Raw genomic sequence first — 16706 nt, 5'->3', positions numbered from 1 at the left:
ACAGTATCAGTATATCTACACAGTATCAGTATATCTACACAGTGAACAGTATCAGTATATCTTTATTGAGACCACACAGTGAACAGTATCAGTATATCTTTATTGAGCCCACACAGTGAACAGTATCAGTATATCTTTATTGAGACCACACAGTGAACAGTATCAGTATATCTTTATTGAGCCCACACAGTGAACAGTATCAGTGTATCTACACAGTGAACAGTATCAGTATATCTTTATTGAGACCACACAGTGAACAGTATCAGTATATCTTTATTGGGCCCACACAGTGAACAGTATCAGTATATCTTTATTGAGACCACACAGTAAACAGTATCAGTATATCTTTATTGAGACTACACAGTGAACAGTATCAGTATATCTTTATTGAGACTACACAGTGAACAGTATCAGTATATCTTTATTGAGACTACACGGTGAACAGTATCAGTATATCTTTATTGAGACTACACAGGGCCTACAAATGTTAAACCATATTGTCTTGATACGGATTCCGTATCCTGCCTGTTTATCAGCAGTATTGTGTGTTTATGTTACAGTAGTGAGTTGCTCTGAGGACACAGGATGTCTGTACATCTTTACTCAGCCTGTACTATAGTTAGTTAAACCAAACGTTACGAAACATTAGGAGATCAGCCTGTACAGTAGTTAACCCATACATTATGAAACAGTAGGAGATCAGCCTGTACAGTACAGTAGTTAACCCATACATTATTATACAGTAGGAGATCAGCCTGTACAGTACAGTAGTTAACCCATACATTATGAAACAGTATGAGATCAGCCTGTACAGTAGTTAAACCATACATTATAATGCAGTATGAGATCAGCCTGTACAGTAGTTAACCCATACATTATTATACAGTAGGAGATCAGCCTGTACAGTACAGTAGTTAACCCATACATTATAATACAGTAGGAGATCAGCCTGTACAGTAGTTAACCCATACATTATGAAACAGTAGGAGATCAGGCTGTACAGTACAGTAGTTAACCCATACATTATTATACAGTAGGAGATCAGCCTGTACAGTAGTTAACCCATACTTTATTATACAGTAGGAGATCAGCCTGTACAGTAATTAACCCATACATTATGAAACAGTATGAGATCAGCCTGTACAGTACAGTAGTTAACCCATACATTATGAAACAGCAGGAGATCAGCCTGTACAGTAGTTAACCCATACATTATGAAACAGTATGAGATCAGCCTGTACAGTAGTTAACCCATACATTATGAAACAGTAGGAGATCAGCCTGTACAGTACAGTAGTTAACCCATACATTATAATACAGTAGGAGATCAGCCTGTACAGTACAGTAGTTAACCCATACATTATAATACAGTAGGAGATCAGCCTGTACAGTAGTTAACCCATACATTATGAAACAGTAGGAGATCAGCCTGTACAGTACAGTAGTTAACCCATACATTATTATACAGTAGGAGATCTGCCTGTACAGTAGTTAACCCACACATTATAAAACAGTATGAGATCAGCCTGTACAGTACAGTAGTTAACACATACATTATGAAACAGCAGGAGATCAGCCTGTACAGTAGTTAACCCACACATTATGAAACAGTATGAGATCAACCTGTACAGTACAGTAGTTAAACCATACATTATTATACAGTAGGAGAACAGCCTGTACAGTAGTTAACCCATACATTATTATACAGTAGGAGATCAGCCTGTACAGTAGTTAACCCATACATTATGAAACAGTATGAGGTCAGCCTGTACAGTAGTTAAACCGATACATTATGAAACAGCAGGAGATCAGCCTGTACAGTAGTTAACCCACACATTATGAAACAGTATGAGATCAGCCTGTACAGTAGTTAACCCATACATTATGATACAGTAGGAGATCAGCCTGTACAGTAGTTAACCCATACATTATAATACAGTAGGAGATCAGCCTGTACAGTAGTTAACCCATACATTATAATACAGTAGGAGATCAGCCTGTACAGTAGTTAACCCATACATTATAATACAGTAGGAGATCAGCCTGTACAGTAGTTAACCCATACATTATAATACAGTAGGAGATCAGCCTGTACAGTAGTTAACCCATACATTATAATACAGTAGGAGATCAGCCTGTACAGTACAGTAGTTAACCCATACATTATGAAACAGCAGGAGATCAGCCTGTACAGTAGTTAACCCATACATTATGAAACAGTATGAGATCAGCCTGTACAGTAGTTAACCCATACATTATGAAACAGTAGGAGATCAGCCTGTACAGTACAGTAGTTAAACCGATACATTATGAAACAGTATGAGATCAGCCTGTACAGTAGTTAACCCATAGATTATGAAACAGTATGAGATCAGCCTGTAGAGTACAGTAGTTAACCCATACATTATGAAACAGCAGGAGATCAGCCTGTACAGTAGTTAGCCCATACATTATAAAACAGTATGAGATCAGCCTGTACAGTACAGTAGTTAACCCATACATTATAATACAGTAGGAGATCAGCCTGTACAGTACAGTAGTTAACCCATACATTATAATACAGTAGGATATCAGCCTGTACAGTAGTTAACCCATACATTATGAAACAGTATGAGATCAGCCTGTACAGTACAGTAGTTAACCCATACATTATGAAACAGCAGGAGATCAGCCTGTACAGTAGTTAACCCATACATTATGAAACAGTATGAGATCAGCCTGTACAGTACAGTAGTTAACCCATACATTATTATACAGTAGGAGAACAGCCTGTACAGTAGTTAACCCATACATTATTATACAGTAGGAGATCAGCCTGTACAGTAGTTAACCCATACATTATGAAACAGTATGAGATCAGCCTGTACAGTAGTTAACCCATACATTATGAAACAGTAGGAGATCAGCCTGTACAGTACAGTAGTTAACCCGATACATTATGAAACAGTATGAGATCAGCCTGTACAGTAGTTAACCCATACATTATAATACAGTAGGAGATCAGCCTGTACAGTACAGTAGTTAACCCATACATTATAATACAGTAGGAGATCAGCCTGTACAGTACAGTAGTTAACCCATACATTATGATACAGTAGGAGATCAGCCTGTACAGTACAGTAGTTAACCCATACATTATAATACAGTAGGAGATCAGCCTGTACAGTACAGTAGTTAAACCATACATTATAATACAGTAGGAGATCAGCCTGTACAGTAGTTAACCCATACATTATAATACAGTAGGAGATCAGCCTGTACAGTACAGTAGTTAACCCATACATTATGAAACAGCAGGAGATCAGCCTGTACAGTACAGTAGTTAACCCATACATTATAATACAGTAGGAGATCAGCCTGTACAGTACAGTAGTTAACCCATACATTATGAAACAGCAGGAGATCAGCCTGTACAGTACAGTAGTTAAACCATACATTATAATACAGTAGGAGATCAGCCTGTAGAGTAGTTAACCCATACATTATGAAACAGTAGGAGATCAGCCTGTACAGTACAGTAGTTAACCCATACATTATGAAACAGTATGAGATCAGCCTGTACAGTAGTTAACCCATACATTATAATACAGTAGGAGATCAGCCTGTACAGTAGTTAACCCATACATTATAATACAGTAGGAGATCAGCCTGTACAGTAGTTAACCCATACATTATAATACAGTAGGAGATCAGCCTGTACAGTAGTTAAACCGTACATTATTAGTAGTTAGCAAGGTTCACAGCATTGTGAGTGTTTTGTTAATGTAATGGGTTGTCATTTCTCTTTGCAGTTGGTATTTCATCTGCTTGTCTCTGCTCCAAAATACAGAATCCCCAAAGGATCCCTATTCAGTGCACTATAAAAGTAGTATTCCCTAGTGCACTATAAAAGGCACCCTATTCCCTATACATTATAAAACACCCTATTCAGCCTGTGCACTATAAAATGCTCCCTATTCCCTAGTGCACTATAAAAGGATCCCTATTCCTAGTGCACTATTAAAGGATCCCTATTCCCTAGTGCACTATAAAAGGATCAGCCTATTCCACAGTACACTATAAAAGGCACCATACATTATGATACAGTATAAAAGATCAGCCTAGTGGACATAAAATGCACCCTATTACCTAGTGCATTATAAACAGTAGGAGATTTGCCTGTACATTGTATTTAACCCCCAAAAATACAGTTCTCTTACAGCTGGCAGCTGCTGAGGTGTGTTGTGTGTGTGTGTGTAACAGCATTGTGTGAGTGTTTTGTGTAATGTGTGTGTGGTGTTATGTCATTTCTCTGTGTCAGTTCTGTGTCTGTGTCTTGTCTGTACTGTAGTCTGAGATCTTGTCTGTGTTAACCTGTGTGTCAAAATACTGTAGTGTGATCAGCCAAAGTGATCCCTATTGTGTGTGTACAGTAGTGCACTGTAAAAGTGTGTGTGTGTGTGTGTATTGTAGTGTACTATAAAGATGATGTGTGTCTGTTCCCATACATGTCATGTGTGTGTGTGTGAGTGTGTCTGTGTGTGTTCTGTGTCTGTGTGTTCCAGTGTGTGTGTGTCTGTGTGTGTGTGTGTCTGTGTGTGTGTCTGTGTGTGTGTCTGTGTGTTCCAGTGGTGTGTGTGTGTGTGTGTGTGTGTGTCTGTGTGTGTGTCTGTCTGTGTGTGTGTGTGTGTGTGTGTGGATCCCTATTCCCTAGTGCACTATAAAAGGCACCCTGTGTGTGTGTATGTGTCCCTATTCTAGTGTGTGTGTGTGTCTGTGTTCCCTAGTGTGTGTAAAATGCTGTGTGTTCCCTAGTGTGTGTGTAAAAGGATCCCTATTCTGTAGTGCACTATAAAAGTGTCCCTATTCCCTAGTGGACTATAAAATGCACCCTATTCCTGTGTGTGTGTGTGTAAAAGTGTGTCTGTATTCTGTGTGTGTGTGTGTGTCTGTGTGTCTGTTCCCTAGTGGACTGTAAAATGCACCCTATTGTGTATTATGGTGTGTGTGTGTTTGTGTGTCTGTGTGTGTTGTCATTTACTCCCCTGTGTGTCTGTACAGTTGTCTGTGTGTGTGTGTCTGTGTGTCTGTGTGTCTGTGTGTGTGTGTCGTGTGTCTGTGTGTCTGTGTGTGTGTCTGTGTGTGTGTGTGTGTGTGTGTGTGTGTGTGTGTGTGTGTGTGTGTGTGTGTGTGTGTGTGTGTCTGTGTGTGTGTGTGTGTGTGTGTGTGTGTGTGTGTGTGTGTGTGTCTGTGTGTCTGTGTGTCTGTGTGTGTGTCTGTGTGTGTGTGTGTGTGTGTGTGTGTGTGTGTGTGTGTGTGTGTGTGTGTGTGTGTGTGTGTGTCTCTGTGTGTGTGTGTGTGTGTGTGTGTGTGTGTGTGTGTGTGTGTGTGTGTGTGTGTGTGTGTGTGTGTGTGTGTGTGTGTTGTTTGTTCTCACCAGGAGGCAGAACTCTATACAGGCCTAAAAGGGAGATGACTCTCCTGAATAATTCATAGACAGATGGACAAACACATGTTGCCGTTCCTTTCTCCCCTTCATCATGGCAGGGTTGGCGCTTCTCTCTAACACATTACTGACTGTCTGTCTGTCTGTGCTACACCTTCAGGCTCTTCTAATGCTCGCGGGCTCAAACATGTTTCAGGTACGTTAGTGGCTACCTCGGGCAGAGAGGAGTGGCACGACACCCATTTCTTTGACCGTCGTGGCCCAGTTCTAGTTGCCCTGTCTGGATACGTGACCTAGCCTATATCTGTCTGCACAGCGACTGTCACCGTGTGTGTGTGTGTGTGTGTGTGTGTGTGTGTGTGTGTGTGTGTGTGTACTATGTGTGTGTGTGTACTGTGTGTGTGTGTATGTGTGTGTGTACTGTGTGTGTGTGTGTGTGTGTACTGTGTGTGTGTGTGTGTGTGTGTACTGTGTACTGTGTGTGTACTGTGTACTGTGTGACCGTAACGTACATACCCCCAACCAGAAGCCATAGATTACAGGCTGCATCTGCACTGAGCTTTCAAGGAGCGGGACTTTGACTCGGAAGCTTATAATAAATCCTGCTATGCCCTCCGACGAACCATCAAACAGGCAAAGCTTCAATACAGGACTAGGGTTGAATCCTGACTACACCGGCTCTGACTACACCGGCTCTGACTACACCGGCTCTGACTACACCGGCTCTGACTACACCGGCTCTGACTACACCGGCTCTGACTACACCGGCTCTGACGCTCGTCGGAAGTGGCAGGGCTGGCAAACAATTACAGACTACAAAGGGATGCACAGCCGAGAGCTGCCCAGTTTTGTCTACCAGAGAAGCAAAACTTTTTCTATGCTCACTTCAAGGGCAAATAACACTGAAACATGCATGAGAGCACCAGCTCTTCCGGAAAACTGTGTGATCACGCTCGCCGCAGCCGATGTGAGTAAGACCTTTAAACAGGTCAACATTCATAAGGCAGCAGGGCAAGATGGATTACCAGGACGTGTGCTCTGGGCATGCGCTGACCAACTGTCAAGTGTCTTCACTGACATTTTCAAACTCTCCCTGTCTGAGTCTGTAATACCAACATGTTTTAAGCAGACCACCATAGTGCCTATGTCCAAGAACACTAAAGTAACCTGCCTAAATGACTACCGCCCCAGTAGCACTCATGTCGATAGCCATGAAGTGCTTTGAAAGGCTGGCCTTGGCTCACATCAACACCCTTATCCCAGAAACCCTAGACCCACTCCAATTTGCATACCATCCCAACAGATCCACAGATGATGCAATCTCTATCGCTGTCCACACTGCCCTTTCCTACCTTGACAAAAGGATCACCTATGTGAGAATACTATTCATTGACTACAGCTCAACGTTCAACACCATAGTGCCTTTAAAGCTCATCAATAAGCTGGGACTAAACACCTCCCTCTGCAACTGGATCCTGGCCTTCCTGACGGGCCGCCCCTAGGTCGTAAGGGTAGGTAAACAACACATCCGCCACGCTGATCCTCAACACTGGAGCTCCCCATGGGTGCGCGCTCAGTCCCTTCCTGTACTCCCTGTTCACTCATGACTGCATGGCCAGGCACAACTTCAACACCATCATTAAGTTTGCCAATGGCACAACAGTGGTAGGCCTGATCACCGACAACGATGAGACAGCCTATAGGGAGGAGGTCAGAGACCTGACCGTGGGGTGCCAGGACAACAACCTCTCCCTCAACGTGATCAAGACAAAGGAGATTTTGGACTACAGGAAAAGGAGGACCGAGCATGCCCCCATTCTCATCGATGGGGCTGTAGTGGAGCAGGTTGAGAGCTTCAAGTTCCTTGGTGTCCACATCACCATGAAACTATCATGGTCCAAGCACAGCAAGACAGTCGTGAAGAGGGCACGACAAAGCCTATTCCCGTTCAGGAGACTGAAAAGATTTGGCATGTGTCCTCAGATCCTCAAAAGGTTCTAGAGCTGCACCATCGAGAGCATCCTGACCAGTTGCATCACTGCCTGGTACGGCAATTGCTCGGCCTCCGACCGCAAGGCACGACAGAGGGGAGTGCGAACGGCCCAGTACATCACTGGGGCCAAGCTTCCTGCCATCCAGGACCTATAACCAGGTGGTGTCACAGGAAGGCCCTACAAATTGTCAAAGATTCAAACCACCCTGGTCATAGACTGTTCTCTCTGCTACCAAACGGCTAGCAGTACTGGAGCACCAGGTCTATTTCCAAGGGGCTACTAAACAGATTCTACCCCAAAGCCATAAGACTCCAGAACACCTAATCAAATGGCTACTCAGACTAATTGCATTGCTCTTTTACACCACTGCTACTCTGTTATTATCTATATGTCACTTTAATAACTCTACCTACATGTACATATTACCTCAATTGCCTCGACTAACCGGTGCCCCCGCACATTGACTCTGTACCGGTACCCCCTGTATATAGTCTCCACATTGACTCTGTACCGGTAACCCCTGTATATAGCCTCCACATTGACTCTGTACCGTTACCCCCTGTATATAGCCTCCACATTGACTCTGTACCGGTACCCCCTGTATATAGCCTCCACATTGACTCTGTACCGTTAACCCCTGTATATAGCCTCCACATTGACTCTGTACCAATACCCCTGTTTATAGCCTCCACATTGACTCTGTACCAGTACCCCCTGTTTATAGCCTCCACATTGACTCTGTACCAGTACCCCCTGTATATAGCCTCCACATTGACTCTGTACCGGTACCCCCTGTTTATAGCCTCCACATTGACTCTGTACCAGTACCCCCTGTATATAGCCTCCACATTGACTCTGTACCAGTACCCCCTGTATATAGCCTCCACATTGACTCTGTACCAGTACCCCCTGTTTGCACTTTATAGGAGAGGGTGCTATTTGAGATGCTAGGAGTGTTTAGTGTTAATGCACTTTATAGGAGAGGGTGCTATTTGAGATGCTAGGAGTGTTTAGTGTTAATGCACTTTATAGGAGAGGGTGCTATTTGAGATGCTAGGAGTGTTTAGTGTTAAATGCACTTTATAGGAGAGGGTGCTATTTGAGATGCTAGGAGTGTTTAGTGTTAATGCACTTTATAGGAGAGGGTGCTATTTGAGATGCTAGGAGTGTTTAGTGTTAATGCACTTTATAGGAGAGGGTGCTATTTGAGATGCTAGGAGTGTTTAGTGTTAATGCACTTTATAGGAGAGGGTGCTATTTGAGATGCTAGGAGTGTTTAGTGTTAATGCACTTTATAGGAGAGGGTGCTATTTGAGATGCTAGGAGTGTTTAGTGTTAATGCACTTTATAGGAGAGGGTGCTATTTGAGATGTAGGAGTGTTTAGTGTTAAAGCACTTTATAGGAGAGGGTGCTATTTGAGATGTAGGAGTGTTTCGTTTTCATGAGGCGTAGTCTGATGCGATGTGGATGTGCAGGACAGGGTGAGATTAGTCCTGCTATCTATTTGGGGATAGGGTTTCTCTCTCTCTCTCTCTCTCTCTCTCTCTCTCTCCCTGTATCTCTCGCTGTCTGTCTCTCTCTCCCTGTATCTCTCTCTGTCTGTCTCTCTCTGTCTCTCTTTCTCTCTCTGTCTCTGTGTGTCTCTCTCTCCCTGTATCTCTCTCTGTCTTTCTGTCTCTCTTTGTCTTTCTGTCTCTCTTTGTCTGTCTGTCTGTCTGTCTGTCTGTCTGTCTGTCTGTCTGTCTGTCTGTCTGTCTGTCTGTCTGTCTGTCTGTCTGTCTGTCTGTCTGTCTGTCTGTCTGTCTGTCTGTCTGTCTGTCTGTCTGTGCTCCTGTCTGTCTGTCTGTCTGTCTGTCTGTCTGTCTGTCTGTCTGTCTGTCTGTCTGTCTGTCTGTCTGTCTGTCTGTCTGTCTGTCTCTGTCTGTCTGTCTGTCTGTCTGTCTGTCTGTCTGTCTGTCTGTCTGTCTGTCTGTCTGTCTGTCTGTCTGTCTGTCTGTCTGTCTGTCTCTCTCTGTCTCTCTCTCTCTCTCTCTCTCTCTCTCTCTCTCTCTCTCTCTCTCTCTCTCTCTCTCTCTCTCTCTCTCTGGTTGGTGACAGAAGCACCAGATCATCAGCAAACAGTAGACATTTGACTTCAGATTCTAGTAGGGTGAGGCCGGGTGCTGCAGACTTTTCTAGTGCCCATGCCAATTCGTTGATATATATGTTGAAGAGGGTGGGGCTTAAGCTGCATCCCTGTCTCACCCCACGGCCCTGTGGAAAGAAATGTGTGTTTTTTGCCTATTTTAACCTGCACACTTGTTGTTTGTGTACATGGATTTTATAATGTTGTATGTTTTACCCCCAATACCAGTTTCCATCAGTTTGTATAGCAGACCCTCATGCCAAATTAAGTTGAAGGCTTAAAGACTTTTGTTTGTCATTTAGGGTGTGCAGGGTGAATACATGGTCTGTTGTACGGTAATTTGGTAAAAGGCCAATTTGACATTTGCTCAGTACATTGTTTTCATTGAGGAAATGTACGAGTCTGCTGTTAATGATAATGCAGAGGATTTTTCCAAGTTTGCTGTTGACGCATATCCCACGGTAGTTATTGAGGTCAAATTTGTCTCCACTTTTGTGGATTGGGATGATCAGTCCTTGTTTCCAAATATTGGGGAAGATGCCAGAGCTAAGGATGATGTTAAAGAGTTTTAGTATAGCCAATTGAAATTTGTTGTCTGTATATTTGATCATTTCATTGAGGATACCATCAACACCACAGGCCTTTTTGAGTTGGAGGGTTTTTATTTTGTCCTGTAACTCATTCAAGGTAATTGGAGAATCCAGTGGGTTCTGGTCGTCTTTAATAGTTGATTCTAAGAGTTGTATTTGATCATGTTTATGTTTTTGCTCTTTGTTCTTTGTTATAGAGCCAAAACGATTGGCGAAGTGGTTTACCCATACATCTTTACCAACATAATTATGTGTGTTGTTGTTTGTTTAGTGTTTTCCAATTTTCCCAGAAGTGGTTAGAGTCTATGGATTATGCAATTACATCGAGCTGATTTCTGACATGCTGTTCCTTCTTTTTCCGTAGTGTATTTCTGTATTGGTTTAGTGATTCACCATAGTGAAGGCGTAGACACAGGTTTTCCGGGTCTCTATGTTTTTGGTTGGACAGGTTTCTCAATTTCCTTCTTAGATTTTTGCATTCTTCATCAAACCATTTGTCATTGTTGTTCATTTTCTTCAGTTTTCTGTTTGAGATTTTTAGATTTGATAGGGCAGCTGAGATGTCAAAGACAAAGATTTTCTACTGCCAAGTTTACACCTTCACTTTTACAGTGGAATGTTTTACCCAGGAAATGGTCTAAAAGAGATAGAATTTGTTGTTGCCTAGTTGTTTTTTTGGTAGGTTTCCAAAGTGCATTCCTTCGATCTATAGCATTTCTTAATGTTACTCAGTTCCTTTGGCTTTGATGCCTCATGGTTGAGTATTGCTCTGTTCAAGTAGACTGTGATTTTGCTGTGGTCTGATAGTGGTGTCAGTGGGCTGACTAAACACTTGAGGTGGGGTGTTGTGGTCTGGATGTAGGTCCTCTCTGTGTGGGGCCTCTATATGTAGGTCCAGGTGGGTGGGGGGGTCCTGCAGGTCTGGGAGAGTGTATCGCTGGTCTGGGCAGGGTGTCTATTGATCTGTTGCTCCTGTGTGAAGTGTTGGGCCTACATTTGAGAGCGATGTCCTTTAGAGTCCGGGCGAAGGTGGGCACTGCTGCCTTGTATAGGTGGACCTGGTCATAGAGGCTGTTCTAGTCCAGGCTGGACCTGGTCATAGAGGCTGTTCTAGTCCAGGCTGGACCTGGTCATAGAGGATGTTGAAGTCCAGGGTGGAGTGGTGGGCCAGGAAAACATTTGGTTTTGAGGCACAGTCACGGGAAATCCTTGCATTTTCCCTCTGTATAGTAGCAGGGTGGAAGTCTTTTCATGGTAGCAGGGTGGAGATAACCACTTGTGCATTGGGGAAAGTAGAGGAAGCCTTTTCAATCACTCCCTTCAGTGCTGTGGCCACCCTTTCCTGCTGTGCTCTCAGGTCGTTTGTGTCTGTGTGTATTATTAGGTGGCTAGGTGAGCCTAGTTGGTCCTCAGACAGAAGGTCTAGGGCGCGCTGGGTGTTTGGACACCAGAGTTTAGACACACTGTGTTTGGGGATTTTTTTAAAAATTGTATATATTTTCCATTTGAGTCCATAAGGAGTACAATCTGTGTCTTGTGTTTGTTCTCAGTCGGTGTGGGGGGGTTGTCAGGAGGGCTATCAGGGTGGCTCAGAGGGGGTGAGATCCCCTGGGTTTGAGGTTCTTCATTTCTCTGTTCTGCTGTGATGTCGACGCTATGGTCAGGGTCTGGTGTGGACTGTTCTGGTTTTGGCCTTTCTAGAGAGTTTTTCCTAGCCACCGTGCTTCTACAGCTGCATTGCTTGCTGTTTGGGGTTTCAGGCTGGGTTTCTGTACAGCACTTTGATATATCAGCTGATGTAAGAAGGGCTTTATAAATAAATTTGATTTATGATGATTTGATTTCTGCTCTGGTGTCGAGACTGTTGTCGGGAGCTGAGGCGTGCTGTTCTGCTGGCTTCTCTGTGGGGGTGGCCACCTCTCTAGTGGGTTGTTCTCTGTCACACGCCGTCCCACTCAACCTCTCCTCCGTCCCCCTCACCCTCTCTCCATCCCCCTCAACCTCTCCTCCTCCAGCAGTCTGATCCTCTCCTCTAGTGTTCTGTTCTTCTCCTGCTCCTGCTCTTTCTCCTGTTGTATTTGTCTCACCACTGTCCAGAGTGCAGATATGTCTCTCTCCACCTCCAGCTCTCTGGGTCTGGTTAAGAGAGTGTTGTTGTGCTGGACTGTTGTCTGGGTCTGTGCTGACTGAAGTGTAATCACCTGCTGCTCCAGCTCCACCTGCCTTACCTCCAGCTGGGTAAATGTATCCTTCATTTCAATGAGGGAGTAGTACTCTGTGCTGGGAGGTTGGCTTTTCGCTGGGGGTTGCTCGTCTGTGAGGTTATATAATGAAGAGGTTTGGTCTGACCCGCTCGGGGTGGCTCGTCTGTGGGGTTATATAATGAAGAGGTCTTGTCTGACCTGCTCGGGGTGGGGGTATCTTTCTCAAGAGAAAGCTTCTCCTGCTGGGCTAATTCTTTGATTAGGTGAAAGTCCAGCTGAAACTTTTTGGGGTAACCCTGTACCATTACTGTTCCAGACTTATAGAGAGTTAGCTGACCCAGAGTCCTCGTTGTCAAGTATCCAGAGTTTCCACTCCTCGTTAACACCCCCTCTCTTAACAAAGGGGTAGTGTGCTAATATAGCACTGTGCCATGCCAGGGGATGGTTTGTGTGGAAGATGAGGTTGCTGATGTTCTTATCCCACCCCTCTCTCTCTCTCTCTCAATTCAATTTTTCAATTCAAGGGCTTTATTGGCATGGGAAACATGTGTTAACATTGCCAAAGCAAGTGAGGTAGACAACATACAAAGTGAATATATAAAGTGAAAAACAACAAAAATTAACAGTAAACATTACACATACAGAAGTTTCAAAACAATAAAGACATTGCAAATGTCATATTTATATATATATATATATACAGTGTTTTAACAATGTACAAATGGTTAAAGGATTATCTCTCTCTCTCTCGCTCTCCCTCTCTCTCTCTCTCTCTCTCGCTCTCCCTCTCTCTCTCTCTCTCTCTCTCTCTCTCTCTCTAGTGCTGTTTGGCCAGTTTGTGGTGTTTCAGACGTTGGCGAGTGATATTGTGGAAATCTACGACGGCCCGACTCCAGACTCTCCTGTCCTCTCGTCCATCTCCGGCTCTCACTCAGGTAGAGAACATCACCTTTTCTCTTTACAGTGAATCTTATCATGACCTGACAGGACACACCTGAATAAAAATAATCATCTCAATAACAAATCTCAATGTAAATAAAGGAATTTAAATATAATGTTCGTTGAGTTTAAAAGTGATGGGTTTAACTATTTTCTCCCTGCACTGAAGGAGAGACTCTACCTTTAAGTTCTGGGAACAAAATCACCGTGAAGTTCACCACCGCGGGTCCAGAGACAGCCAAGGGATTCCACTTTGTTTATCAAGGCATGTTTCTCTATATTATCTGCTCTTTGATATGAAGATAGATGAACTGCCTTGCAGTTGCTACCTGCTATCTTGGCAGAGAGGAGAACATTTGGCAGCCCTTTTTACAAAACACTACGTCATATCACAGTGTCTTGATTGATCTGTCTCTCTGCCATTGAAAGGACTAGTCAGTGGTGTTCCATTGAGTGTGTGCAGAGGATCGTTGAGCTGAGCAGAGCAGGGAAAAGACATGGGGGAAGATGCATAGATTGACTGATGATCTGAGAGAGGATGTTTTGGTGGATCTCTGTGCCAATCCCATGTCTTCTCTCTGTCTTGCGCCCTCTATCTCTCTGCCTGCCTGCCTGCCTGCCTGCCTGCCTGCCTGCCTGCCTGCCTGCCTGCCTGCCTGCCTGCCTCTCTCTCTCTCTCTCTCTCTCTCTCTCTCTCTCTCCCTCTCTCCCTCTCTCACTCTGCTTGTCTTCTCTCCTCCCAGCTGTCCCCAGGACCAGTGCATCTCAGTGCAGCTCTGTGCCGGAGCCCAGGTTTGGGAAGCGGATAGGAAACGACTTTGGCATTGGCACGGTGGTGCTGTTTGAATGCAATCCAGGCTACGCTCTGCACGGCGCCACTGCCATCAGGTGTGAGGCCATCCCTAACACTGTAGCTCAGTGGAACGGCACTGAGCCCACCTGCGTAGGTAAGTAGACTGAGCCAACTCCTCACAGTCACAGACCTAGTTCCACCGACCCAAACCACACAGTCACAGACCTAGGGGTGCCTGGCGAAATTGGTTATTTCCACCTCATGAATTGATGTACATTTTCCCAAATACGAATGGAATTGAGAATCAGTGGATTGCCCCCAAAAAAAAAAAAAAACATTATTCAATGCCTTGGACCTGAAGTAGTGACTATATTTCAGATGATAAATTATTGCATTCATGGCTTTGATACTCCTCCATTGCACAATGATAGTGTGCGATCTGTTTGTCCAAGTGAACACAGTTGTTGTGCTGCCCAGTAATACTTCTTCATGTCATCCAAGACCTCCAGCTTTAAAAGGAGGAAGTGGGAAACAGTCCGTTTGATCTAGAGGTCTTTCCCTTTCGAAATAAAGCTGGAGAGCAGACCGTTTATTTTATTAAAGACGTGAGATGGAGCTTCTCTCTCTGAAAGGAATTACTTCAGCAATTTGGCAAATGAAGTCCTTTATCTACTTCCCCAAAGTCAGATGAACTCGTAGATCCCATCTTTAAAGGAATATTTCAGGAGTTTTATCACCTTACCAAGAGAGATGAATTTGTGGATACCATCTGTATGTCTCTGTGTTCAGCATGAAGGAAGTTAGAGGTAGAAAAGTAGAGGTTTTCTTTTACTAACCTTCTGGAATGGAATCAGTCGGCCAATCAGTCGGCCAATCACGCTACGTCTGCTTAGATTTACCTTCCAAAAAGGACCCAGCATCATAATGAGTTCTGTTGTTTTGTTGTTTCAATTACGGTCTCCTGAATGAACACACCTTGTTTTATACAGCAGAAACCCACAGAGTAACTAGGAGGGGAGTGGAATCAAACCTGGTTTTAGTTAACAGACTCCCACAGAGTAACTAGGAGGGCAGTGGAATCAAACCTGGTTTTATACAGCAGAAACCCACAGAGTAACTAGGAGGGGAGTGGAATCAAACCTGGTTTTATACAGCAGAAACCCACAGAGTAACTAGGAGGGGGATGGAATCAAACCTGGTTTTATACAGCAGAAACCCACAGAGTAACTAGGAGGGGAGTGGAATCAAACCTGGTTTTATACAGCAGAAACCCACAGAGTAACTAGGAGGGGGATGGAATCAAACCTGGTTTTATACAGCAGAAACCCACAGAGTAACTAGGAGGGGAGTGGAATCAAACCTGGTTTTATACAGCAGAAACCCACAGAGTAACTAGGAGGGGAGTGGAATCAAACCTGGTTTTAGTTAACAGACTCCCACAGAGTAACTAGGAGGGGAATGGAATCAATCCAAAGTGGCAGTGTGTTCTGTTTATTCACTTGTCCGTCAGAAATTAGCTTTAGAACTTTATTGTCCATGTGATGTGGACAACATGATTAACTAAACACAACAAACAACATTAAAATGAAAAACTTTATTGTCCATGTAATGTGGACAACATGATTAACTAAACACAACAAACAACATTAAAATGTACCCGTGCTCTCAGACCTGCTCGTATCCCATCCAGTATTACTGAAGCAGACCTGCTTGTCTCCCATCCAGTATTACTGAAGCAGACCTGCTTGTCTCCCATCCAGTATTACTGAAGCAGACCTGCGTGTCTCCCATCCAGTATTACTGAAGCAGACCTGCTTGTCTCCCATCCAGTATTACTGAAGCAGACCTGCTTGTCTCCCATCCAGTATTACTGAAGCAGACCTGCTAGTCTCCCATCCAGTATTACTCAAGCAGACCTGCTAGTCTCCCATCCAGTATTACTGAAGCAGACCTGCTCGTATCCCATCCAGTATTACTGAAGCAGACCTGCTAGTCTCCCATCCAGTATTACTGAAGCAGACCTGCTCGTATCCCATCCAGTATTACTGAAGCAGACCTGCTCGTATCCCATCCAGTATTACTGAAGCAGACCTGCTTGTCTCCCATCCAGTATTACTGAAGCAGACCTGCTAGTCTCCCATCCAGTATTACTGAAGCAGACCTGCTCGTATCCCATCCAGTATTACTGAAGCAGACCTGCTAGTCTCCCATCCAGTATTACTGAAGCAGACCTGCTCGTATCCCATCCAGTATTACTGAAGCAGACCTGCTAGTCTCCCATCCAGTATTACTGAAGCAGACCTGCTAGTCTCCCATCCAGTATTACTGAAGCAGACCTGCTCGTATCCCATCCAGTATTACTGAAGCAGACCTGCTAGTCTCCCATCCAGTATTACTGAAGCAGACCTGCTCGTATCCCATCCAGTATTACTGAAGCAGACCTGCTCGTATCCCATCCAGTATTACTGAAGCAGACCTGCTAGTCTCCCATCCACTATTACTGAAGCAGACCTGCTCGTATCCCATCCAGTATTACTGAAGCAGACCTGCTAGTCTCCCATCCAGTATTACTGAAGCAGACCTGCTTGTCTCCCATCCAGTATTACTGAAGCAGACCTGCTCGTATCCCATCCAG

At 44.1% G+C, this 16706-nt stretch overlaps 1 protein-coding gene across 1 annotated transcript in view; it reads left to right on the top strand.

Annotated features, from left to right (window-relative positions):
• LOC121844409 (CUB and sushi domain-containing protein 3-like) overlaps positions 1 to 16706 on the top strand; it is a gene marked incomplete at its 5' end in the record, with an annotated part of 112105 nt that overhangs the window by 59606 nt on the left and 35793 nt on the right. The window contains 3 exons of the mRNA XM_042314440.1: positions 13161 to 13274; positions 13448 to 13543; positions 14022 to 14225. Of these exons, the coding sequence (XP_042170374.1) occupies positions 13161 to 13274; positions 13448 to 13543; positions 14022 to 14225 (414 nt within the window). The remainder of the gene's footprint in view (positions 1 to 13160; positions 13275 to 13447; positions 13544 to 14021; positions 14226 to 16706) is intronic.

This window comes from Oncorhynchus tshawytscha, unplaced genomic scaffold (genome assembly GCF_018296145.1).
Source record: "Oncorhynchus tshawytscha isolate Ot180627B unplaced genomic scaffold, Otsh_v2.0 Un_contig_5184_pilon_pilon, whole genome shotgun sequence".
NCBI classification, from domain to species: Eukaryota; Metazoa; Chordata; class Actinopteri; order Salmoniformes; family Salmonidae; genus Oncorhynchus; species Oncorhynchus tshawytscha.
The sequence above is the reverse complement of the archived record's forward strand: the minus strand, read 5'-3'. Positions and strand labels throughout refer to the sequence as shown.